The sequence below is a fragment of the Sciurus carolinensis genome, chromosome 7 (genome assembly GCF_902686445.1).
Source record: "Sciurus carolinensis chromosome 7, mSciCar1.2, whole genome shotgun sequence".
Classification (NCBI taxonomy): domain Eukaryota; kingdom Metazoa; phylum Chordata; class Mammalia; order Rodentia; family Sciuridae; genus Sciurus; species Sciurus carolinensis.
The window spans coordinates 106,631,255-106,659,034 of NC_062219.1; the positions used below are offsets into that span (position 1 = coordinate 106,631,255).

The window sequence follows — 27,780 nt, forward strand, 5'->3', positions numbered from 1 at the left end:
TGTTCTTTCACTTATGGCATTTCTAAAGTCCAGTTCTCTAATTTATTAATAGTCAAAACCCTCCTTGATCAGGCATCAATCTACCTTTCTAGACTAAGCTCTTGCAACTCACAAACAAATTACTCAGGGTGACAAATTAAAATGAGACATTTCTCCCATGAATTCACATAGAGAAGACACTATAGTTAACACAACATTTGAAAATACGCATTCAGTAAACAGTGACATATTTTATGGAGATGTCACTAAATACAAAGATCTGCTTTTTTTAAAATGATACAAACAATGCAGAAATCCTCGCAGATGAAGAAAACATGCTTACACATTTTTGAATTATATTAAAAAGACATAATGACAACTGCGAACTCTGAAAATCTACAAGATCACAAGAATCTTCAACTTCCCATTCAGCTTCCCCATAATCAGTATGTGTTTTAGAATTGGAAGGTAAATGTGTTTGTAACTCCTTTAACCCAACAGTTACCAAAAACAGACTCACAAATTGAAAGTCTTAGTCAAGAAAAATGATCACACACATATCAGTTTTAGGAACTGAAGAGTCTTTGGAGCATTTGAGTGTTCATCAGGAGAGCAAGCACCTGAAATTCTTTTCTGATAAATATTAATCAAACAATGAAATATGACTCTCCCTTGAGAAAACTGCAATTTTTATTAACAAAAACAACAACAAAAAACCCCCCTGTAAGACCTGTTTTTATGGTATAATACAGCATTTATAATACAATAGTGGGCCTTTTATTAATGAGGAAAAACTTTCTTTTTAAGTACTCACAATTCAATGCTCATATTTATATATTATCATTATATATTAAAGTTTTTTGGTTCAGAGAGATTACTATTACTTTAGTTGTGCCCAAATCACAATGCAGTTTTATATTTCATAATACCTATTGTTCTCATATCAAAAAATTTAAAAAGAAAATGCATACCAACAAAACAAAGTATTTATTCTTTCTGCATAAGATCAATTTCATCTCCATTTCTCATATTCTTTCCTGCAATTATAAACCAATGATTTTGAATTTATTATTTTAGTGGGAAAAAAAAAAGCTTACCTGCTATTGAGAGTTCAGTCTGAAACTGAGATCTTTTAGCTGTGTATCCATGCAGTAGCTCCCTCTGTATAAATGGTAAATTTATACTTAAGGCTATTTCTCTAATTAGTCGTTAGTGGAAAGAGGGAGGACAAAGTGCCCACACCTGTAGAAGGGGCGGGTTTATGATCTTTGTAAGGTGAAAATCATCTCAAACAGAATGTAAGTAGTTTTGTTCTACCTTTTTCTATCCCATTTAGTCTTAAAAGTTTAAAAGCCAGGGAGCAGTAATTTGATTTAGAGATGGACATTTTTAAGACATACAACCTATCTATTCATCAGGCTGTCAGAGAAGGGGATAAATACAGAATGTGACACAGGCAAACGAGGAATAAGAAAATGACATAGAGGTACTAACCTCTGAGGTATTTTTACCTGTTTTGAAAAAAATGACTATGCTGCACTAAACTTTCAAAGCTGAAAGGGGATAATCTCTGGAGAGGATACTTGTGGAATTGAGTAATTCTGTAAATTTTAATTCCTTCACCTTATTCTTTGAAAAAGTTTACTTTTCCTCAAATGGCTGCAATCTCAGCCCCCTCATAAGTATTTGCTTGGACATCCCAGTACACAGTGGCAATACCTAAGCTTTGGAACGGTAAGTCATACAAATGTCTCGTCAGAATATGGACAGTACTTCAATTTGCATGTGGTCAAATGGGGAGGATGTTGTTCACCATCTTTATGTTTCATAAAATTATTAAGACATTCTCTACTAGAAGACACTGGGCTGCACAACACACTGGGCAAGTTGGTAGTTAAAAGTGATGGGACAAATTTTTAAAAATATCAATTATGGATCAAAATAAGTGATTTTGATCTTGGTGTACTCAAATTTTTTAAAAGATATGTTACTGAGGGCAACACATTCCTGTTTTTGCTCCTAAGGAACTTATGTTTTGTTTTTTTCCTAAATGTTAACGAGTAAAATAGACTCTAAAATTTGAATAGAAGCTGTTATTTGCAGAAAAGAAACGCTATGGTAGTAAGTAGAATATCCTATTGAAAACTAACATTTAGGGAGGGGAGGGGTTATTTATGGATGCTGAAACATAAAATAATTTCTCTAAGTTTAAATTCATCATGTTTCCCACATGCAACCAAAACAAACTTCAGCCTTTTTGAAAGGTTCTTTGTTTTCTATTAAACATCCAAAATAATTAGAACAGTTGCTTTTTGCCTGAAGGAAAAATAACCAAAAATGCAAAATGTACTTTCCCAGGAAAACTGCTTTGGTCGAAGGAAATTAAATTTGGGCTAGACTAACCAGGCTAATATGAAATTTCAACTCTGAGATTAAAAGGAAAAAGAAAAAGGAGGTAAATGTCAGATAAATTTAAAGGGATTTTCTTAGGTTAACTCAAGTAAACAAACCCAGAAATACAAATTATCATTATACTCCCAAAATACATGCATTTGTACTTTGTTGTAATAGAATATATTCATTAGATTCAGTAGCCCCTTCTAAGTGTAGCTTAGTAGAAAATTCCTAAGAAGTGTCAATTTGTTGTGGAGCACAACTTAAGCATTGGTCAATCACCACTGAGAAGTCCAAATTTGAGTCTTTTTTAGCAGTCGTCTGACTGTCTCACACAACACCCAAAATGGCTATTGGGAGGACAGCCCCGAGCGTAGGGTTGCAGGGTTTTTATACCACAAATACATTTATGTTGGTACATTTTTATACCATAAATAAATAAATGGTGGTACATTAATCATAGTGTCTTTTGCTATGATTCAAAACTACAAACTAACATCATGAGATCTAAAATCATAAGCAGAAGGGGAAGTAAGTCAAAATTACCTTAGTCGGGTACAAGTTAAAGAATGATTACTAACATCTAGACAATCATTCTCTGACAGGGTACACTGTCCAAGAAAAATAGGAACCAAAAGGAGAACAATTTTACATTATTTAAGAATTGACATTTTGTGTTGCCAAACATGCTATGCTAAGCAACTGTTGCCGGATAGAGGCAGGGGATTCCCACAGGAGAAGCATTTCCTATATGACATAGAGTCTCAGGGTAAAATGGAGTCTGTTCATTGCCCATATAGCCTGGCCCATAACAAATTATTTCTTTCACTTCCTAGTTCAATGTCTTACTAATTGTGTGATCTTAAAAAACAGTTAATTAACCTTCCAGTGCCTGTTTCTTCATCTTTTAGAGATAATAGTGACAACTGAGGTTTAATCCCATAGAGGATTAAAGATTGTTATTAACATTGGTATAAACACATGTATACATGTAATGTTTTAGAACAGTGCCTGGCATTCAGCAGGCACTCAATAAACACCAGCAATTTTTATCATTGCTTTTATTGTATAGCCTTCTTGTCACATTCGAAAATTTGCATTAATTTTAAGAAACTCCTAGGGAGTGGAAATGGGATGAAATTGGCAACAGCACATTTGTTTCTAAATGAAATGAACAATTTCATTTTTAAAATGTACTCTATAGTGGTTTTATGAATTTAGAAAACATCATCTTCCTCTGTCCAACTGTTTTTGTTCTCATTCTTTATTGCACTTACGAATAAATCTTCTATGAATATTAATGAACATTTATGTACAGGTTTTTTGCACAGATTTTCCTCTGTCCAATTTTAACCACTATAATCATCTTTGTTAGGGTTGGTACTGAAAATCACAGTCCTTTAACAGAAGCCACTTTAATGAGGGAAAGAAATACTTAGACCAAGAGGAAGTGTTTCTGTGGTGGTTAAGAAGAAATACATTTAATTGCAGCAACTTTTAATAAGAAAAGCTAGTTAGAACACAAAACAGGCTCAGTCACTTTAGACATGCTAAAGTCCAACTGAGAAATGTGAATTTGTTCTTACTTTTCTCTTCCCCAAAGCTGAATATTTCTTGATGAATAAAACATGAGTGCAGTTAGTCTTATGCTTAGAAACTAAGCCAATGCAAATCATTCAAATACTAATTAATTTTGACAGGTGCAACTGCGTATTTTTGGTAAACAGAGAATGCCAAGAAATTCTATCCAACCAAATAAAAGTAAATCCCTTAATTTTAGGTTCCAGCACAGGTGCCTCGTATTAAACAAAGCCTATTTGCTAGATACGCCCAACTCAGAGTTGGGCAAATAGAAGGGCTCATATAAAGGATTTTTAAATGATTATATCATGCTAAGGTCTACAGCATATTCATAGTCTCTCAAAAAAGTTAAACCAAATTTTCTTCCTTCAGCAGAATTTTACTTTTAGTTGCTTTGCCAGCTTCCTTTCCTGAAGACTTTCTTTCTCCTTTAAAATTCATTAATGGTCCGCTTACCATGGCTTCCTAAGAGGATATTGTGTTTATCCTTTTACTGAGCTGTTCCAGGATCCCAAGGATATATGGTTGACCTCATTACAATTAACATTAAACTCAATCTGCTTAACTACAGATGTGTTCTTGGTAGTCTCTGCCTGGAGGATATTAACAGAATTACGGCATCTTCTAAACAGAAAAAGTTTCTCAGTTAGACAGAAAAACTATAGTTAATTTATTTTACAAATAGATAAAAGAACCAAGATAATATACAGTAGTGGCTTAGGAAAGGTTTTTGACATATTTATATTTAATCACTTATTGAAACATTATACGCTTATTACATAAAGAGGAAAAGTTTGTAAGAAAGGGATTTGTAGGGATCCAGCTTTAAACATCATCTCACCATCAGGGGACCCTGGCATGTATTCCAAACTCTGTACAATAAGTAAATCCATTAAGATAGTCAGCTGAGTATTTGTGTTGGACACTGACACCTGAACTGTCTATTAAACTGAGTTTTGACATGTTAACAGTATTTGAGAAAGCCCAGGTGCATTTTGGTTGGCTGCGGGATGCTTTCATCTAGCCTCCTCCTGCTGCAGGGTGAAGCGACTCTTTTGTCTTGCTGCCACACAGGACGTCCTCCATAGTCTCTAATAAACTGCATTTCATGTAATCCAGAATTTGTCTGCTGCCTTCTTTGGTTTCAATATCTTTTGCCTTTGGCAATCAGTTCTTATATATTCAGCTTTCCCAAAAGATTTTTGGTTGATATTTGTTTTAAGGGCTAAATGTGCTTAGGTTTCTGTTTAATAATTTTTAAAAATAAAAGTATGCTTTGATGAAGGCAGAAAATAAATATTCAACATCTACTTACTAACCAACCAAAGAAATAAAATCTGATGCTACTTTTAAAGTTAAAGATACTTGGCAAATCTTAATTACTGTACAAAAAGACTGTGAGTTAGGTAAGAGTAAAGGTTTTTGGGAATTTTTCAAGTTCCAGGTGACTAGACAGAAAAATGTAAGCTATCAGCTAAAGAATGAGTGATAGCAAATACTTATATTGTTATTCATTAGGCACTATAAACACTTTACATATACAAAGTCACAATGTGACGATTCTGTGCTAAGATCATGACTATTCTTATTTTATGGGTTTAGGCAAATAACTTGATACAACAATATAGATATTGATTTTCTAGATTTAGCAGCTGCTGTAAACTGAGTTTTCAGGACTACATTAGATGCTAATTTTAAAGTGCATATTAGGCTTTGGCCTGTACGACACCATCATAGGTTAACAGTTTTACAAATCCATAAACATAACATCAATATGAAACAATCTAAAAAATAAACTCTTTAAGAGGCATCTAGTTTCTTATAGGCTTCTTCGATGAACATTGACAAGTTCTTCATCTGGGATGAACTCTGAAGAACATCCAAGTCCTTTAGAAGAGCATTTTGGTTTGGAATTATTGTCAAAATTTCTTTCTGTGGGTAAAATGGTGTAATCAGTTTTTAACATTTTCTTATAGAAAATGCCTGTTATTCAGAGTATAACACTGTCAAGTATGAACCACCCAAATCACCACTTATCAACTCATGACTATTCATATTTCAAATCTATCTTTCCTTTTCCCTATTCCTACTCCTCTCACCACTGGTAGATTATAGATAGGAAAATAACAAAGTAAAACAAAACAACTGTTAAAATTTACTTCCAGAAGTGTATTCCATAGTTATGACCACACAAGTATGTAAAGATATATATTTGTGTGGGTGTGTGTATATACACATACACATACACACACACACACATTGGATGTATGTATATATATATCCAGCATCATCTGTAACACAAAAATTATTTATTTTCATCAAAATTATATTTTGGTATAGCCATGTAATGAAATGTTACAGACAAGCTACGGACAAGAATAAGATATCTACATGAACCAATAAGGAAAGACGTTCAAACTATACAGTCAAATGAGAAAAATGAGTTGCCAGTTTTTATCAGGGTAAGATTTGTTCAGAGAAAGAAATAGGATATGATTTTACATATATGGAATGCATTATTGGTGACATAGTCAGTAGGGTAAATGGGTACTTACCTGAAGTGTGGGTGCTTTAAGACTGTTCTGAGAAAGTTCTGGAAGAGAGAGTACCCCACTACAATCCATTTGAAGCATCTAAAGTAGAAACAGAAAACTAGACATTATTTGAAAATATACATATTGCCCATCTTATTCTCCAAAGTTACCTTACTAAAATTTAAGCATTAAAAATATTTAAATTCCAGCAATATTTTTCTTTTCTCTTTCTTTTATTATTAGAGCTTTATAGTTACACAAAGTAGCTGGTTCCTCCTGACATACATACGTGGAAACTGATTTCAGTTCATGATTTCCCTTTTTCCTCTCCTTTTTCCCTGTAGTCCTCCTTCGCCTCTCCCATTTTCCTTCCTTTACTAGACTTCCTTTCACTCATCTATTGTTGGGAGAAATCCTAGTTCTTAGCCCGCAGCAGTTTGTCTCAAGTGTGTAAACTTGCAGAGAGGAGCATTCCGCTCTGACCACCTAAAAAGTAAACAACTGCCCCCAAATTTACCTAGTGTTACCAAGGGAACCTGTATAGGGGCCTGGTGGTCTGATCCCCCGTGGCACATTGTGATTGGTTTGAAAGTCTATAAAATGTCTGGTTTTTCCTGCAATAAACAAGTTTGCAGGTTGCTCGCCACAGGCCTGCATTTACCCAACTCCTGGGGTCTGGGTTATGACTCCGTCAGCTCTTACCCGTGCCTGAGCTAGCCTGGCACACACCCCTACATTTGGCGCCAACGTGCCTTGTTACTCATGGATCCTTGGGATTGGTGAGTCCCCCCTGATTGCTGATTTGGTAAGAGCCCCTTCGTGTTGTGTATGCTGACGGTCCTGTGAGGGTAAGCACAGGACCCCTCTCCTCCCTGTTCATACTAATTGTCCTAATCCCCAAGAAAAGGCACACACCACCACTGGCTCGAGTTACATGCTTCCCCCCGCCCAGTGGCCCTACGATTTTTACCTTTTACTGGAGACACTGTGCGGGACACACAGCTGTGACGTAAGGACTCACAGAAGTTCCCCCGTGAAGCACCAAAATATATTGGATCCTAAACACCTCTTTGTTTGTTGGAAGATAGGCTCCCTTTGTCCCACTGCTGGTCCCCTATCTTAGGCTTAGGGATACTCATTGCAGGCTACTTTACAGTCCTTCTCCTTGTTCCTGAGAGATTTGTTAACTCCAATCTCCCTCCTAGGCAGAGAGCTCCACAATGCAGCTTGCAGAGAGGGCTTAAGGTGAAACCAAAAGATAAGAAAATGACCCCCCAGGCCTTCATTTCAAGCATTGTAAGTTCTGAGGAGGAGGAGACAGACACCAATAATAACAAAGGCCTCCCACTGAGTAACAAAGGCCTCCCGCCATCTGCCCCTCCCCTTCTGTACCCTTGGAGTGAATTGCCCTCTCCCACTCCCTCCGGAGTTCTCTCCTCCAAGCAAGAAACTTTAAAAGGATCTTCCTTTTCTCCCGAGAATCCGTTTGCAGCGTACCCCATCAATTTGGGCCCGGATGGGGGTGGAAGGTCTTGGATCCCCATCCCACTCCCAGACCTGGCCCCCCCTTAGGAAGGCAGAAGTAAGAGAAAGTTTAGTCCCACCAGCACCGTTTATCCTATAATAACATCGATGTATGCCTGTTTAAAGGGAATTCCAATGAAGAATGTAAATCCAAAAAGATTACTCTTGTGGATGATAGAAGAAAGTGAAACAAAACTTGTAGTCGTGCCCCGCCCCCCACCAGTGCGGAAAACGGTGAAGAAAACCCAGCGGAGATAGTAAATAATAGCCCCCTCCCCTCCAGCTACTCCTCTTTGTTCTCTGCAAGTAAATGGAGAACAGGACATTCCTCAGCAATAAATCTAGGTGGAGAAACCTGTGTAGTCACATTCCTCATGGCACCTTCCCCCACCCTAAATAACCCTAAACAGCCCAACAGCCCAAAAGCCCATGGCACATTGCTGTAAGGAGTATGATATAGCAGTCCCATTCCTCAAAAGTAGTGGGAAATAATGTTTCATGATTTTTTACATCCAAACCTAACCTGATTTCTCAACCAGGAAAAAGGGTTAAAAGGTCCTAGGCAATTTCCCCCGCCTGGCCTTACTGAAGCCAGCATTGGAATGTAAACTGCAGCAGTCTCAGTGGGGAACCAACCTGAGACTGAAGAAAAAAAAAAGTGTCTGTTTTAAACTCCTGGGCTGTTACACAGAACTAACTCACTTTCTCTCTTCCACTCCTTTCCTCTCATCCCTTCTCTCTGCCTACCTCTTCTTCACTCTCTCATGCTATAATTAATGGTCATTATCATTTTTTTCTTCTAGGATTCTGGTTTTGCTTTGTTTTTCTTAAATGCTATATTTTTTGAGCTCATAATTTTGATCCTACATACTTAGGTTAATGATTTTTTGATCAGTTCTATTTTTATTCAACTCTAGAGTTATTTTTAAACATCTGTTACATTGCAATGAAGATAAATGTTACAAGGTCTTTGCTTTTGTGTTATGTGTATATGGTATTGTCTAATGTCATATTGTTTCTGTATGTACCTGACAAAATTGACATGAATAATAAGCGTGCATAAAATTAAAATTTTAAAAAATGGATCCAAATACTTTTAATGCATGTGATTTAAAAAGGGTTCAATTTAAATCGGGCAAACTAATAAAAGTAAAATGTCTTTGAAATTAACTCACAAGTCTCTAGGTGGTCAAACTAATAAAATGTTGATGTTTATAAATGCCAACTATCAATTGTTTCTAGGACTTTTCTTCTACAGGAAAGAGCAGGCAAATACTTTTCAATACTCTGATATCTTGGTTTTACAGTAAAATAAGTAAATTAGACCTAACATATATACGATTACTCAAATGTGTTTGTTAGAGACATCTGATTAATTTACAAAGTTAAAATACTAATTATTAAATAACATCGAGTACTCTTAACTCTTTAAATTCCCGGGGATAACATACTTAAATGTTATTGGTGTTTTCATAGATTGGTGAACAAAAAGGGTATAAGACTGCTTTGTGTTATCACTAAACACAATGTAACTGAGAGTTAAGTCCTAACAGGTACAATTCTATATACAAAGGGCTCCAAAAATTTCAACTGTGTTTCAATTAGAGTACTATAAACAACAAAGTGTTTAATCTTGTTCCAGTGGAGTAATTTAGTTAAATTCAGAAATTTCATAAGAGTTGTTTCAGGATGTGAACAATAAGGGGTCAACAGAAAAGAAAAAATAAAAGGTTCTAAATATGGAAATATATTTAGTAAAAAACAAAATGTTTCTGGGTAAGAAAATGCTTATGTGGTAAACATGAGGGTCTAAGTAAGTGCTAAGACAGTCTATGTATAAGTAAAGGGCAAATTTCAACAAGTTTGTGGGTAACTAAGTTGGTTGTACGTATGTGAAACAATCAGTTAAAGCTACTTAAGATTTTTCCTAAGGTCAAATACTAATGTACTAATATAAACCAAAGTTCAATCTACATGTTAATATGACAAAATGACAAGGATTTCTTAGAAACACTAATTTACTCCTAACATCATGTCCGTTAAGTTTTCTTCTTTAGAGCAATTACTCTTGAAAATTGGGGTTTACACAATTATGGTTAAACAACAACTGTTACCAATTAAGGTAATTGGAATGGTCATTATTTGTATATTAAATGTGTTCATATTTTCCAGGTATACAAGCCTTTAATGCAGAAATTTATCAAGCTGCTATTTTCCAAATTAAACCCGTCTGTAATGGTAAATTTAAACTAATAAAGAGTAAAATTTATTGGGGATTTGTTTCTATCATTTAACGCATTATTACAGGACCTGTTATCAATAGGATATATGAAAAATTTGTTACCTTTTACACTGAGATAAAAAATTTTTAATGAAATGTATTTTTAAAGGTTAGTGAGAATCTAATTTGTCTAAAGGTTAGTATTGTGAAACAAAAACATTTTGCCACTTTTCCACACAAAAGGAAAGTCAAAAGCTCTCTCGGTCTTAGATTTGTGTTTTGGATATAATGTTAAACTGTGTTGACTAATGTTCATAAAGACTCAGGAAACAATATATGTAAGCTTAAAATGATATTTAAGGAAGTCAAAGATCAACATCAGAATTAAAACATTTAAGATTTGTGAGGGGCCACACCTTACCTCAGATAAGGCTCTGCCTCCCCACTTACTGCATGTTAGAGTGGCTCCAAAATAAGCCAGACTTCAGCTTCTTTAAAGTTATGGTCAAAGGATTGGTTCTTGCTGTGGAATCACTGCAATCTCAAACAAGGGATATAATATAGAGCCAAAATGCGCAGCCAAAATTCAAGATAGCTATTGCACAAACTGAATGTTTTACTGTTGGTGATTCCATTTTGAATTTTCCTTGTAAACTCCAACTGTTGCCTGATTAATATTTTGCAGAAGTACTGCTTCAAGAGCAAACACCGAATATTAACTTGACATCGTATAGGACGGATAATGTAGACCCCAATTAGATAAAAGGGGTAAATAACTGTAAAGTCATAGACATTGAAATTAAAAGCCCAGCACTCTTACTTTATGACTGGTGAGACTGGCTTGCTGGATGGTTAAGATTGAACTTAGAGATTGAGATTAAATACAGAGGCCAAGAAAAACCAGTATTTGGGTCTTCCCCTCAGTCAGCCTGAACCCAGGGAACAAGAGGACTTTTCTAAGGAGCTTTGAAACTCTGGGTCACATGACCTCCTGATCAGTGAGATTAATGAGGCCACTAGAGGATGAAAAGCCAATCAGTGCACCTGCTGCAGAGGAGGGTCAAGGAAAAAGGGAGACATCCCTGGTGCTTTCAAGGGAAAGCCACCTCATAGAGGAGACCCTGCCTAATGGATGGCACTAAAGTTAAGGCTCTCAAGTTCTCTACTACGAGGGACCCCTGGGGGAACTCAGTTGACTCTTTAACAGACAGGAACATGTCGCCGCCTGCAGCAACAAATCCGCGGATATTGTTACTGCTTACAGCAACAATTGTGCGGGTATTTATCGGAGGTGGACTGGAAATGAACTACTTCTACTATCTTTCTTTAGTGGGCTGCTTTCTTGCTTATTTGCTTACTCCCTAGTTTATAGAGGAAGAAAGACTTTGAGAGGAGAGAGAGAGGCTTTGCTTAAGAGAAAGAGTCTTTGCTCATCGAAGAGGCTACACTTTCAGAGATCTGTATCTTCTTAAAGTCCTGCATCCTGCAAACTAAAGGAGCATGCTATCAGTGTGTGCTAAAGGCGTGTCTATGGTGCATCCCGTGTACTGCGATCTGTGATCTGCGATCTGCCATCTGCGATCTATCAGAGGTGCTGCTTATCCAATGCTTATCCAGTTATCCTCTCTACTAGCTGCTTATCCGAGGTGCTTCCTATAGGTGCGTGTCTTATATACCTAAGGCAGCCAATCAGCTTAGGATTAAGTAGCATGGTTGGAGCATGCGTCACGGTACCAATAAAGAAAGAATGAGGAATATCTGTTGACCACTAGTGCAGAGATAACTAATCAGGCAAAAGTAGATCACACTGTGTTAACACTAAACGCCACCTCTTGGCTCAACGCCAGCCACCATCTTAGGGTTACCCAAACATGTCTTCTGCAGGAACAGGTCACTTTGACCAGCTTGATCTTAGACACCTAGCAAAACAGTTAAAACCAAAATGTAGCCATTCTTGGGCATTTAAAAGAAATAATAGTTCAATGCAACGTAAGATGTACACTTGTGTTAGCCCACTAGAATAAAGACTAAAAGCTACAAAAGAGAGATTCTTAGGAAAATGTGCCGGATAACTATCAAGAGAAACTGCCAGAGTCAGAAGTTTTTAGTCAGTTTAAGGCTTACAGACACAGGTAGGCTTAATCTATGTTTGCTAGTAACAGAAATATAGAGGTCTCTACTAAATGTTGTGTTTACATTCCTGATAACCTAGACAATGTTAAAGTTCCCAAATAAAGGTCGTGTCCTCTCCAGCCTTTGCTAGGCCTTGTTATGGGAACAATTTCTCAGTTCTTCCACCCCTGATAAGGATATTCATTGGCATGTTCCAGATTCTGCAACATTTATCTTGTACTAATCTCATTTCAGTACTCATGTCTTTTTGTTCTTCTCTCATAGAAGCACCCACCCCCAGATGACTTTACAACCTGCTCTTCCCCAACCAGACTTCTACCATGGACCTCTCGATTGACTTGGTTTCTAAAAGTGAAATCCAAACTGCTTGCCCCACTCTGTCCCCTTCCAGCTCAAAGCAGCCAGAGTGGTCATTGCCCCCTTTCCTTACAGCAGTTAAGAGTTCCTAAAATTAGAGAGGGGAATGAAGCCAGAATTGGGGACAGGTAGTTAGTGTAGAAATACAGGATCAGTCAAATCAAGGAAATGAAGTCCATCTGCCTCTGGAAGTCTAGAAGTTGAAGACTGCCCCTGGGAGAACGGACTTTTTACATCTCACCTGCAAAACTAGGCCTAATCACATAGACAAGAAGGAGAGATAAGGGGGAAAGAACTGGAGAACAAAAGAGACCTTAACCTATAAAGGATATAAAGTGTGCTTGCTTCTTGGGACTTTAGAACATCAGCTGTGGTCCCCTTTTCCCTCCAGGGAGAGGTCTGTGTTATCACCTTTAAATAGAACCTGCTTAATATGCTGAATCCTACTACAATGTTAGGATTAACTTATATACTCTTCCTTATAATTCTTACAGTTCTTAAATGTTTGTGGTTCATTTTCGACATGAGACTCACGAGGGTTCAGGTCAATCAGGTCCTCCTGAAGGAATCCCTTGTCCAAATTAATAAAAATGGGAGAAATATTGGGAGAAATCCTAGTTCTTGGCCCGCAGCAGTTTATGTCTCAAGTGTATAAACTTGCAGAGAGGAGCATTCTGCTCTGACCACCTAAAAAGTAAACAACTGCCCCCAAATTTACCTAGTGTTACCAAGGAAACCTGTATAGGGGCCTGGTGGTCTGATCCCCTGTGGCACATTGTGATTGGGTTAAAAGTCTATAAAATGTCTGGTTTTTCCTGCAATAAACAAGTTTGCAGGTTGCTTGCCACAAGCCTGCATTTACCCAACTCTTGGGGTCTGGGTTATGACTCCATCGGCTCTTACCCATGCCTGAGCTAGCCTGGCACACCCCCCCGCTACAATCTATTAATTTATATTTGATTGGTTCTTTATGGTATCCTATTCTTTCCTCCATTTTACTCTAGCTTTCACATATGAGAGAAAACATTTGACTTTTGATTTTCTGAGTTTGGCTTATTTCACTTAGCACAATATTCTCCATTTCCATCTATTTACCAGCAAATATAATAATTTCATTCTTTTTCAGCAACATATTTTTAAACCATTACCTGTTTTACCTTTTCCTCCTCTTCTTCTACCTCATGTGCCTCAATCTGAATTTTGTTCTTTAGTCTCTGAATATTTCCAGTCATTGATTTTGTGGTCTCCACTATTTTATCTATTTCTTCCTGAGTCAGAGAGGAAAAAAATTAATATTTAAATTAAGTGTTATCAAATTAACTCCATCAAATTGTATATGTTTATATATGCATATACATATATATATTGCCTTAAATATCTCATATATTAAAACAGTTTTGGAAGAAAGTACTGAATTTTTCTGTTTCTTTCATAAACCTGACTTCCTAGAAAGCTGCTTTGTCAATGTAATAATGCCTTACATGGAAACTTAATTTTACTGGAATAAGGAGAAACACTCTATGTCCATGAATGTTTCCTCAAAAACTTAACAAAGCTGCTAGTATCACAGATTCTCAAAGACCCAGGTGTGAGTTTTGCAGAGTCCAAGGACTGATAATGAACATATATAGCAGCACATAAGTAGGATATAACTTCAGGTAGCAGAGAAACTAATTTCAAAGTTTTTTCAGTTTGTCAGGAACATTTGAGTGTCTGCTATTTTAGTTTGTCAAAAAAAGGCAATACTGGCCATTAGAGCTGGGATAGTAATAAAAAAAAAAGTGAAGTTTCTTACATTAAATGAATATATAATTTATACTGGAAGACAAAAAGAAAATGAGACATGAATGAAATGAGTATGGAAAAAAAAAGGAATGTGCTGGTTGAAGGCCAAGTATAGAATTTAACTTCCAGAATTCTAAAGGGTATTAAGTACTGCACTGAAAGTTCTAGCAATAGTTAATGTCAGCAATGTCTCTGGGAGTTAGGGAACAAGTGAACACATCTTACAGAAAATGTTCAGAGTTAATAACTCCTAATATTGCTCAGCATGTAATCTATGCTACATCTATGTAATTCTGCAAATACTGGAAGCAGAATTGTTGCTGGCAATTATAGTAGTATTTTTCAAGAAATACAATAAGGTTTCTAAATTACTGTTTTTTTTTTGTTTGTTTGTTTGTTTTTAAAGGGCACCTGCAGGGATTGGTAACTGCCAGTGGCAGCGTTTATAAACCAACAACTATGAATGGCTTTTACATCTTTAAATGACAATTAAAACCCAAACCAAGCCAAAAAAATGTGCACAAGAGACAATACATGTTCCACAAAAGCTAACTTGTTTATTGCCTGTTATAGGACAAGTGTGCTAATCCCTGAGTGCCTAAAATGTTGAGATTGAGTTTAATTCACCAGAATGTAAACTCCATAGAGGAAGATTTTAATTTTTTTTTTTTTTTTTTTTTTTTTTTTTTTTGCGCCAGGGATTGAACTGAGGGTTGCTTAACCACTGAGCAACATTCCTAGCCCATGCCCACCCCCTTTTTTTGAGATATGGTTTCACTAAGAAAAAAGTCATCTATAACAAGAATTAAAAGTTTCATTAAAAATTTTAAAATTTATTTTGTACCACTGTTTTGACTATCTTCGTAGAGCATACTCAGGATATTTCTTCTTTGTCAAAATACTATGTCACTTTTTTCCAATTCCTTTAAAAAATATCTTCTTATGATTTGGATTGTTTTCTCATTTTATTTTACTTTTAAATCATACACATTATCTGTTGTCTATCTGCTTCAGTGTTTCTGCTAATTTAACCTGCAAATGCAAACCATTTACCTTAATATCTAATTTTTTCCTGAATTCTGTAACTTCATTTATTAGTAGCTCTAACACTGATTTATGATTTTTTTTCCTATACCGTCTATCATTTTTATGAATTTCTTTCAACTCAGTTAAGATATTGGGTTAGTGTTCTTCTGTTTTGTGCCCTTGTCCTTTTGGCATGCTTTTTTTTTTTTTTTTTTTTAAATTTTCTATAGGAATGTTATTTTTGTTCCTCATTTTAAATATTTACTCATGCTGATTTTGAAATCCTATAGCTCCATTTTTATGAAAGAGCTAGAGATTAAAAAAACAATGCCTCATATCTTCCCAGAATATGAGACTTTATTCAGTGTTTGTGTTTCCCTAGTATCACCAAGAGCACAATTTTAAGGGCACATCATCAAGAGCACAATATTTCCCTAGTATCATCATTAAGAGCACGTTATGTAGGAGTAAAACTTGTGTTACTGTTACAGGTTTAACAGTAACTCTAGGCTGTAGTGGGAAAAAGCAATGTTCCTAAGTCAGGCACATAAGAGCAAACTAAAGGATCCAAACAGTTTAAAAACTACTAATTTGAAGACTATCTTATGCAAATGAATTCTTCTGCCCAAAACAGTAGTGCTTGCATTGAGTAATTTACTACCACAAGTGTAAGACTGTATTTGTTACTGTCACACAGATGTATTATTTTAACTGTAAAACAGAAATGTTTCCAATTATTATAAAATTCACACTATTGTTTACTACTTCTGAACATTTTTAACTGATTTATGGGACTATTAAATGTTAATAGTTAATTAAAAATATTTTTTAAAGTCTCCTTCTCTTTTCCCTAAGCTTTTTTTTTTTTAAATACTTTTAGTTGTAGATGGACATAATGTCTTTATTCATTTTTTTAATGTGGTGCTAAGAATAGAACCCATTGCCTCGCATGTGTTAGGCAAGTGCTCTATCACTGAGCCACAACCCCAAACCACCCCCAACCTGCTAATTATGGATTTTCCTTTCAAATTTCATACCTGCAATAATGCCAGACCTTCTTCATTAGCTCTAGCTTGTGCCTTTTCCATTTTCAGTAGATTTGAAACATTAGTTAAATATTTCAGCTTTCTGGGAGGGACTTTCATAGTTTCACACAACTGTAGCAATCTTAATAGAATAGAATAAAATATGATTGTTTATTTTTGTTTTGAAACAGTTCTCATTTTTTTTCTCTGTTTTCATGTTCATAAAGGCTATAACATTCTTTTATCAACAATGGCTAATGGCTAACCATGGTAGAAGCTTCGGTTCCTCCTACCAGCCCCCACTCCAAAAAAAGTTCTGGAAAATCATCACTTAACTTTATAATTTATTAAGATTTATCTCAAATCATGGGGCATCATAACTCCTCACCAAAATAACATTTTTTGTTTTACATAGCTAACAGTTTACATGTATTTTAAAATCAAATTTTCCTTCTATCACCTATATATGTTTCTCAAACTATGACAGCACAAAAGTCTATTACTAATTGTGGATTGTTGGGTAAGAGAGAGACCACTGGTCAATTTACATTAATCACACCATGAGAGTTCTTACCACAAAATTAATCCACCAATACGCACATTACCCTAAGCTGGGTCACAGATTATATTCCAGAATTTTCTAATTAAGCTAAGGGAATAAGAGTATTTTTTTTCCTGTTTCTTTATGAAGTTGAAAGATATCTATCTATAGGGAGCTGTATGTCTACATTTTTTATCTAGTGAGAACAACTGATAACTAAAAAGAACTAAAAGAATGGAGCTAGTATGCAGAGAAAACAGAAACAAGACTAACATGAAAATAGGTTCCTGTAATAAATATCAATTTGGGAGATGCTAGGTTAAATAAAATGAAATAAATTTATTTACTACAGAGATCATTATATGCTAATATGCCCAAATATAATTTGTCACAGATTACTTTTATTCATAGTGTATCTTTCAAAACAAGTGTTTCAAATACAGTCTAAAAAAATGCTGCTATAGAAATATTTATTCAGAGCTCTAATTAGGACCTAATATGGATTCTAATGCTGTACTCTATTGTATCAGAAGAAATAATATCATAGGTATGAGTAATTTGGTAACTAAAGAGAGTGAGTTGTGAAAGTAAAAATGTGAAGAAAATAGGCAAGTTTTGAAATATGTCCATAGCTGCTACATGGCAAGAACTGCCTACCTTTTGAATATAATTTCACCTTTTATGACACTCTCACAGCAATTATTATGCATTATAATATTGTCATCCATATGCTAAACAACACTTATTTGTCTTATATAGTTAAACTTTTTTTTATTTTTGGGTACTAGGGATTGAACCCAGAGGTGCTCAACCACTGAACCACATCCCCAGCCCTTTTATAAAGATTTTTATTTTGAGACATGGTCTCGCTAAGTTGCTTAGGGCCTCACTAAGTTGCTGAGGTTGGTCTTGAACTTGTGATCTTCCTACCTCAGACTCCCAAGACACTGGGATTATAGGCATGCACCAAAACGCCCAATATTGTCTTATATGAGTTTATATAGCTGGTTTTATTACATTTGTATTAATTTTTTTGGTATCCTTCTTCTTTAATAGTAGGCCATCATACCTTTAAGAAGCTTACAAAGCCTGCTTCCAGTAGTCCTTCTTTAATCTGTTCAATTTCTTTTAACAAACTTCCACCCTGACCCATCCCATCCCACCCCACTCTATTTTGCTACTATGGATTGAGAACTAAAGAAAAGGAAATGGAATTTGTGCTCAGAGGAATCTCCACAGATTAAAAAACTAGTTCAAAGGCATTTCTAGGCTAACCTGAAACTGAGATGTAAAACATGTTTTTATGAAAAGAAAAAGTGAAAATACTAGAGAAAAGTAATCACTGAAAATCATGGGCAGTGGTGGTGTTTTTTCAAGAACACTTTAAAAAAATACCTATTAGTGACTTGTCACAAGAAGAAGGGCAATGATATCTTAGAGAATTATACCTGCTTCTTTTGCATGTAGTGTAATACAACATGAAGTAGAGGAAAAGCCACAGAAAAGAGATAAATATCAGAAAAAAGTAGTGAATTGTTAACTTCAAATTGTTAAAAATGAGTCTAAAGAAGTTAAAGCTGAAATATTTTTCAGATTTTGACACAGAACAGTGAAACATAGCAATAAGAGTTTTGTGGTTTTGTTATTTTATACAAATTATCTGAAAGTGAAATTATTTCAGTAACACATGCAGCAGCAGTTTATGTGAAAACACATATTTCCAAGTACTTTCCCTTATTCTTTTAAAAATCCTTATATTTCGCAAATGTCAATTTTGGTAACAGAAACAAATCAGACTTTCAAAAATTAGGTTTTAATCATTTTTGTTGCATAACTATATTACCTTATCTTCAGGTAGTTGAGATGATATTGAATTTGTTCTTTTTCTTTAATATTGTTACTTAAAATTGCTCTAGGAAAAAAAAAGATCTAGAATAAATATTCATCTGAAACAAAAATGAATATGTGTACTTTTTCTCTCTGAATCCTCTCTAGTGTTCCTCCTCACTAGTCAGGCAGAAGTAATCACTTTTCCTTTTACATTAAGTATGTTTTAAACCAAAGTATAATGCAGTTTTTTTAACCATACTGTATTATAAGAATTTATGTGCCTCACTCTTCTGATAGAGTTTAGCTCTATAAGAGCAGAATTCTGTCTCAATTTCTTTGTAAATCTAGTAGCATGGTAACTTTCATAGAAAATATCACTCTGGACTCAATTTATTCCAGCATTTTATCTGTAAAATTTTTATAGATAGCAGATCAGGTCACAAAGACTAGATTTTTATTTCACTGATAAAATCCCAAGTTTCTAAAATTGATGAAGACATTTTGCTGAAAGTTAATGCCATCATAAGGTACTAAATTTATCTTCCTTTGAAATAGAAAAGCAATATATCACCTTAACATATAGTGATATTTTAAAAAATGTCTATAGGAAACAAATAAGTAAGAACCAAATGAGTGTAAAGGAAAAACTGTATACTCACATTGTTACTGATTCGATCATAGTTTGCAAATGCTGTCTGACACTCTTTGAAAGAGGTTGCCAGGTTTTTCTTTTTTTGGATGCTATCTTTATCTGTTTTAGATTAGTATGTTTTATTTGTCCTGCTGTTAATGATAGAAGAGACTCTGGTCAATTCAGAAAGCTTGCTTATTTTTACTTAAAAAAATTACTTTTCTAAAATCTAAAAACGTTAACAGAATTATGAAAACAAAAAATTCATTTTTTATTACATAGCTATAACATGAAAGGTATTGAATATGAGTTTTTTGTCTATTATTATGTTAACTGAAATACTATGTACTACATAATATTGCAATACAAACCTCAAGTAATTTTAATTGAAGAACCAAACTATAATTATTAAAGTTGGTTCTCAGAAATGACTTGAATTCCTTAAGAACTTCACTAAGGCAAGAAAATGATGTCTACCAAATATTGGATGGCAACTGGAACAAAACAGACTAATCAAACCACAAATAGATGTTCAGTATTGATTATATTGTTGGTACTGTTGCACTTATAAGCAATAAAACAAAGAACACATAGTACTGGCTCTCATAAAGATCAGTTTGAAGAAAAACGATATTAAAAAATTACAGGTGTGCAGAGCATTACAAAAGAAAAAAGGACTGTGCCCTATGGAAGTATAAATCCAGAACCTAGAGATATGGATCATCCCAATGAAGAAATGATGTTCAGTGGGGCTGGGGATGAGCCTCAGTGGAAGAGTACTTGCCTGGCATATATGAGGCCCTGGGTTCAATCCCTACCACCACAAACAAACACACACACACACACACACACTACACATGGAAAAAAAAGGCAATGTTCAAGAAAACAACTACTTCAAACTATTTACTCTAAACAAGCTTAGACAGTGGTTCAAAACTAATCTATACAATTATACAGTAGTAATAGAACATAACGCATATTTGTCTTGAAGAGAAATAAGTAGGTTTATCTCTACATCATAGATCAGTAATAATTCAGACTGTGGGATGATTTTTCTCTAGTCCTATCAATTTAGTGGCACAGAAGCCTAGACGGTATTTTGCTGAAGATGTAAAGTAAAATTTCAGTTGACCAAAATAACTACCTTACAAAAATTTGAATGTGGCTTTTTATTACTATCTTTAGCTTTTGCAGAAGCCATAAACAAGATGCTGAAAATCTGTTCAAGAATGTAGACAGCTTGAGAAAGACACATATTAGATAAGATATAGACAAGGAATACCTTCAGTAGACAAATGCTTTGGATGATTTTTATTTCTTTTTCCTAAGTTTCTAACCTAAAAGGAAACACACAGAATTAAACATCAGATAAGTATCATTTTTATAATAGATTTGTCATATATATTGAAGAGAATAGCATATATTTATCATAGAGAATATATTAAAGCAATTCTTGAATGATGGTGATAATAAGAGAATTCTATAGTGTCAAAGAATGTTTTAAATAAATCACTATTTACACTGCCTGTGAAATAGAGTTATATACTTTACCTATAAAACAAATATAGGCATTGCCTGAGGAGCAGGATTAAACCTGGAAAAAATTTTTGATCAATTCAAGTATCCTTCAATAGGGAAGGGCTGCTGTCTATATGCCTGTAATTCCAGGGAAGCTGAGGCAGGAGGATTGCAAGTTGAGTGAGAACCTGTCTCAAAACTAAAGAGAGAAAAAAAGGCTGGAGATGTGGCTCAGTAGTTGAGCACTCCTGTGTTCATCCTTGGTACCAAAAAAAAAAAAAAAGAAGTGCCAAATTTAGTTAGAAAGGATTACATTTCCTCCCAAACTATTTTCTCTCTATGCTAATAAAAAAATCTACGCCAATTGACAGACTCTAATCTTTTAACATATGGATGTGATAAGAATACATATACTTTATTCCTAACCTTTGCATTTAGACACTTTAGCAATACCGACAGGACCTCTTTTTTTTCCCCCAAGAAATCTATGGTCAATGCTTATTTTCAGATATGGAAGTAAACAATAATTTTTTATTTGAGAATTTTTATAAATGTCACAAAAGTTTACAGACTATGAAATGAATTACTATGATTTGTAGGAATACTGACACTTAGACTTCAAATATTTTCTTTAATGGAACAGATGATACTCCTAATCAAACAGTGATAAGACCTGATATTTTCATTACCTGTTTCTCTGACAACTCCAGTTCCTCATTATCGACTTTTCCTTTTGAATTTTTTTTCAATTGTTGAGACGTTTTCTTAGAAGCATTGGTTTTACCAGGCATCTTGATCTAAATAGCACAATTGTAACAATGTTTTAAAAAATGTGTAAAAATGAAAAGAACATGGAAAAATGATAAAGCCTGCACAATGTTTTGTTAAAAATAATATAATTTTTCCAAATTTTTATTTCTTTAAAGATCATAATAAATAAAGGTTTAGGGATAGTATTACATGTTTTTAAAACATTTAAACATTTTAAAACAAATAATTTGGTTCATTTGTATCAGGATATCTAATTCAATTTTATTGAAATTGTTTCCATTTTTATGACTTTAAAAATAATTTAAAAACACTTTTGCATCTTTCACTTCATACCCCCCATACAATAAATATCTCCATGTTTAAATCCAAAAAATAAAATAAAATAAAATAAAAATAAAATAAAGAGACAGATAACAAAGATTAATATCTTCTGATTTTAATAATGGGTTTTTCCTTCAACTTATGGAAAAGATGGGAGGAGATAATTTTTAGGATTATATTATCAATGTTATTTGTGGATATTAATGTGACAGTCTGCCACGTATAAGGATTTAAGTCACTTTAAATACACTATGGGCATTTTAACAAGAGTACACCAACTACAAAATAGACATGGGAATGGGGATGTCGACAAGAATATTTAGAACAACTCCTTTTCCCTAATACTCCTATATCACCAAACTCATTTCTGATAAAAGGAATGTGTTATGTATTCTTACATTAGACCAGAGGAGTAGATAGGTTACAAGTTAGGTATAGTACACGAGGAAATGTGCATATATACGCATGTACATATATATGTGTGTATATTGTTTCTAGGTATTTATATTGGATATATAGATAAGGAATTCATCATTCATTTTCTAAACATTTTTAAAAGCTTCTGGTCTTTAGCGCCACTTCCAAACCCCATCCCAGGAAGACTGAAAAAAAAATTAATTAAAAGACCACAAACTATATTTAGGGAGCCAAAATATCACCTCATAATGCTCTTGAACATTTCTCCCAAAGTCTGTGGGTTCTTATGGCCTCTCTCATTTGACACCTACAGTTTGGTTCTGTTATTTACTTTCTCTTAATATTCTTTATCCAATAACATGTAATTCAGCACTATTTTAAATTTGACTCTCAAATTGGTGCAACCCCTTTAAAGACAGAAATTGAGAATAACTTTGGAGGAAATACTTGGTTTTTCCCTGTTCAGTATGATGCTGGCTTTGGGTTTATCATACATATATAACACTTATGATGAAGTTCCTTCTACTTCTAGTTCTACACTATTTTTTCAACATGAATGGGTGCTGAATACCATCAAAGGCTTTTTCTGCATCTATTGAAATGATTATGTGGCTTCTATCCTTAATTCCATTTATGTTATAGATTATGTTTATTAGTTTACATATGTTGAACCAAACTTGCATCTCTGGAAGGAAAACAACTTAATAATGTTGTACAATATTCTTTTGTGTTTTTAAATGTGGACTACTAATATTTACTAAGAATATCTGCGTCTATATTCAATCAGGGATACTGGTCTAGTTTTCCTTCCTTGATGTATCTTTACCTCATTTTGTTATCAATGGTGAGAGTTCACAGAATGAATTTGGAAGGGTTCCCTTCCTTTCTATTTCACAGAAAAAAATTGTGATGCTCTGGCACAATTTCTCCAGCTGAGAATCCATTGGGTACTGAGCTTTTCTTTCTTGAAAGACTTTTTATTATCACTTCAACCTTGCTGCTTGAGTTTGATCTGTTTAGATTTTCTATATCTTCCATGAGACTAGAAATTTGTTAACAACTTCTAAATTTTTCAAATTATTGAAATGTTCATTTTCAAATTTCAAATCTAGATCATCTAGATTTCAGAAATGTCTGTGGTGATATCTCCTTTTTCATCTCTAATTTTGTTGATTTTGGTCTTCTCTCTTGGTGAATTCACCAGGGTATATAAATTTTGTAAATTTTTTAAAGAACCAATTTTTTGTTGGTTCTTGCACTTATCTTTTCGATTGTTTTCTATTCTTTACTTCATTACTTTTTTCCTGTTGGAAAACATTTTTTCCTGACCTTAATATTTCCTATTGGAATTAGTTTGTCCTGTTTTTCTAGGGCCTTGGATGTAAACAGATTGTTTATTTGGGGTTGTTCTTTTTTTTAAAATGTAGGTACTCAATACACTCTTACCACTCCTATTCAATACAGGACTTGACATTTTAGCCATGTATAGACAAGAGAAGGAAATTAAAGGGATACGTATAGGAAAAGAAGAAATCAACTTATCTGTTTGTAGATGATAAGATACTACACTTGAAGACCCAAAAAACTCCACCAGACTTCCAGAGCTGATAAATTGAGCAAAGTAGCAATATACAAAAACAATATACAATCAATAGTTTTTCTATACAGTAATAATGAAACCACAACTACCCAAAAAAAAAAAAAAAAAAAAAAAAAAATCTAACCAAGGAGTTAAAAGACCTCTATAATAAAGATTGCAGGCCACTTTTCCTTCAGGAGGAATGGGAATCAAACACAGGATCATTCTACCTCTGAGCTACATCTCCAGTCTCCCATATTTTTTTTTCAACTTTATTTTGAGACAGGGTCTTGCTAGGCTGGTCAGGCCAGCCTGAAGCCTGGATCCTCCTGCCTTAGTTTCCTGCTTTGCTGGAATTACAGGCATGCACGACTGCACCCAGCTTAAAGGAAGAAAACAAAGAAGACATTAGAATATGGAAAGACCTCCCATGTTCTTGGATAGGTAGAATTAATATTTTTAAAAGGCCATATCACAGAAAGCAATCTATAGATTGCTTTCCAACTGAGGCAGGACTACCAACCCAGATTAAAACCCTACGCTAAAGCTTGTTTTTTTGTTTTTGTTTTTGGTTGCCTAAATGGAAGGCCCCACTCCTGCTTAGATGCCCATACATTTTGTTGTTGTCCCAGATTTCCTTGACTACTCTAACATTAGTCAACCTCAAGAAGTTGTTTTGAACCCAAGCAATTCTTCTGTTTTAAGGAACAAGTACAGACAAGTTCAATTTAACAAACACATTAAATCATTCCATTATGGGAATAAGAAAAGTTGTACACCTTCAATTGAGACAGAGAAAGAGAACAATCAAAGGGTAACTCGCCACTGAAAGGTTTGTTTTACGTCAAAACAGTATAAAAACTCCTAGTCAATCCCTCTTTGGGATCCCTCCCATGCTGTGGGAGCTTTCCTTGTTTGCTTCTAATAAAACTGCTACTAAATTCTCACTCTTCATCATCTGTGTACTTCATTCTTTGGATGCATGAGACAAGAACCCTCCACACTCACATGACCCTGTGTTACACCATTGAAATACCAAATACATTCTTCACAGAATTAAAAAAAAAAAAAGTCCTAAAATTTACATGGAAGAACAAAAGACCAAGAATAGCCAAATCAATTATGAACAATAGGAGTAAGGCTAGAGGCATGGAAACACCTGATCTCAAATTATACTACAGAGTTATAGTAACAAAAAAGGTATGGTATTGGCATAAAAACAGACATGTAAATCAATATAAGACACACAGACAAAACCACACAGATACATTTATTTGATCTTTGGCAAGGGAGTCAAAAACATGTGAGAGAAAGGTTAGCCATTTAAATAAATGGTGCTGGGAAAACAGGATATCCATTCACAAAGAATGACTCTAGATCCCTCTCACCTTGCACAACAACCAACTCAAAGTGGGTCAAAGACCTAAAAATTCTGCAACTGAGAGGAAAACAAAAGGTCAACACTACAGCATATAGGCGCAGGCACAGACTTCCTTAAAGTGGTTCCTAAAGCTCAAGAATGAATGAATGGGATGGTGTCACATTAAGAGCTTCTGCATAGCAAAGAAAACAAGAGTGCAAAGAGAGCCTACTGAGTGGGAGAAATAATTTTACCAGCTATTCTTTCAACAGAATAATATCCAAAATATAAACAGAACAAAAATCACTTAACATAAAAAAAGAAATAACCCTATCAACAAATGGGTAGTCTAAACAGACATTTCTCAAAAGAAGAAATAAATTGCCAAAAAATATGAGAAAATGTTCAACTTTCTTAGCAATTAAGGAAATGCAAACTGAAACTATACTGAGATTTTGTCTCACCTCAGGTAGAATGGCTAACATCAAGAATACAAATAATAAATGCTGGTGAGGATGTAAGGAAAAAGTCCCACATTGTTAATGGGACTAGAAATTAGTACATCCACTGAGGAAATCAGTACAGATTCTTCAAAAAACAAGGAGTGGAATGATCATATGACATACCTACTCCACTCCTCAGTATTTATGCAAAATAATTTAAATCAGCATACTACATGATACATGTTTAGAGAAGCACATTTCACCAATGGTCAACTTATGGAACCACCCTAGATGTCTGTCAAGAGATGAATGGATGAAGAAAATGTGGAATATATACACAACAGTTTTACTCAGCCATGAAGAATGAAACTATGCCCTTTGATGGTAAATGGATGGAATAGGAAAATACTATGCTAAATGAAATAAATCAGACTCAGAAAATCAAGGATTGACTGCTTTCTCTTATATGTGGAAACCAGGCAGGAAAAAAGGAATTAAAAAAAAGTGATCCCAGGAAAACAGAAGGGAGACTAATAGAATAAGGAAAGAGGTTCAGAGGGAGGAGAGGAGGACAAGAGGAGGCACTGTGAAATGAAACCGACCAAATTATGTTATGTCCATATAAGAATATACATAATCATCCTCACTTTTATCTGTAATTATAATGCACTAATTAAAAAATACCATGGAAACAAATATAGTAGAGAAAGGGGATTAGGAAGAGGGAAAGAGGAGGTACAGGGGAATGAGACTGATCGAACTATGTTATGTGCATTTATGAATATGTGACAAGGAATCCCACTATCATGTACAAATTATAATGTACTTATGAGCACATTATAAACCACAAAAAAGAAATTGAGCATAATAAAATTTCCATAGGAAAATGAAAAAGTAATTTTATGTATGTCAAGTCTAATCATAAAATAACTGATCTTATCTTTTGAATCTCATTTCTCTGGTTTAATATTTAAAAGCAGACTTTATTTTTTAGTTCAATTATAGTTTTACAGTGGAACTGAGCAGTAAACATAGGGAGTTCCCATGTAGCCCCTACTTAGGCCAACCCACTACAATTTCCCCCATCAACATCCAACACCAAAGTACTGCAGCTGCTACAACTAATGTACCCACCTTGGCTTATCATCCGAAATCCATAATTTAGATTAGAGTCCACTATTGATGTTGTACGATCTATGGGTTTGACTAATATTATTTTAAATTGTATTTACAAAAGTATTAGTTTTGACTGACAACTAACCGACAATACTGAAGCGCCCAGAAAGCGCCTAGAAAGCGCCTAGAAGTCTGAGCTCAGCCCAGACTTCTGCCTGGGGACAAGGGGTGCACGACCCCTGGAGAATCACAGACACTGTTCTCTAAGGCTGCACTTCGCCCACCACTGACTGCGGAGAGCTCCGGAACCAGGCCAAGGAGAATGACACAGTGAGGACGTGAGCGGTTTCGTGCCCCGGTGAAAAAACAAATACCTCGGCCTGTGGACCCCTAGTTGAAACCTTTTGGCACGGCGGACATTTCCCCAAGAAAAATAACTTCACTCTCGTCAAATAAAAACTTCGGAGTTTGCTACAAACGCGTTGGCTACGAAACTCATCCCCTAACCCGGATTCACGACTCACCACCGACTGAGTCTTCTGCAGTCTCTCAGGGACTGGAGCTCAGACTATTTCGCGCGCAAATAATCAAGGGCCAGAGACCCGGAAGAACTTGTGAGGAAAGCGGAAACGCCTTTAGTTGGAGGCGGGAGTCCAGGCCTGCTCATGACGTCATCAGAATCGCGCCCAGAGAG

The 27,780-nt window shown here is 34.9% G+C and overlaps 1 protein-coding gene across 4 annotated transcripts; it reads right to left on the minus strand.

The window, feature by feature from the left end:
* Cenpq (centromere protein Q) lies at window positions 1–27,698 on the minus strand. 4 transcript variants are annotated; one of them, XM_047557125.1, is made up of 9 exons: window positions 27,611–27,698; window positions 21,769–21,876; window positions 20,844–20,898; window positions 19,590–19,713; window positions 18,944–19,012; window positions 16,572–16,701; window positions 13,881–13,991; window positions 6,510–6,587; window positions 1–5,886 (listed from the first exon to the last, which is right to left on the minus strand). In XM_047557125.1, exons 2-9 carry the CDS (start codon window positions 21,868–21,870, stop codon window positions 5,755–5,757), a joined length of 801 nt encoding a protein of 266 aa, XP_047413081.1. In that variant the 5' UTR covers window positions 21,871–21,876; window positions 27,611–27,698; the 3' UTR covers window positions 1–5,754. The 4 variants fall into 4 exon arrangements, with proteins under 4 accessions (XP_047413081.1, XP_047413080.1, XP_047413079.1 ...); XM_047557124.1 differs by lacking the exon at window positions 27,611–27,698 and adding an exon at window positions 27,461–27,598 and having other exon boundaries at window positions 2–5,886; window positions 13,872–13,991; XM_047557123.1 differs by lacking the exon at window positions 27,611–27,698 and adding an exon at window positions 27,105–27,433 and having other exon boundaries at window positions 2–5,886; window positions 13,872–13,991.
* Between the last annotated feature and the right edge of the window lie 82 nt (window positions 27,699–27,780).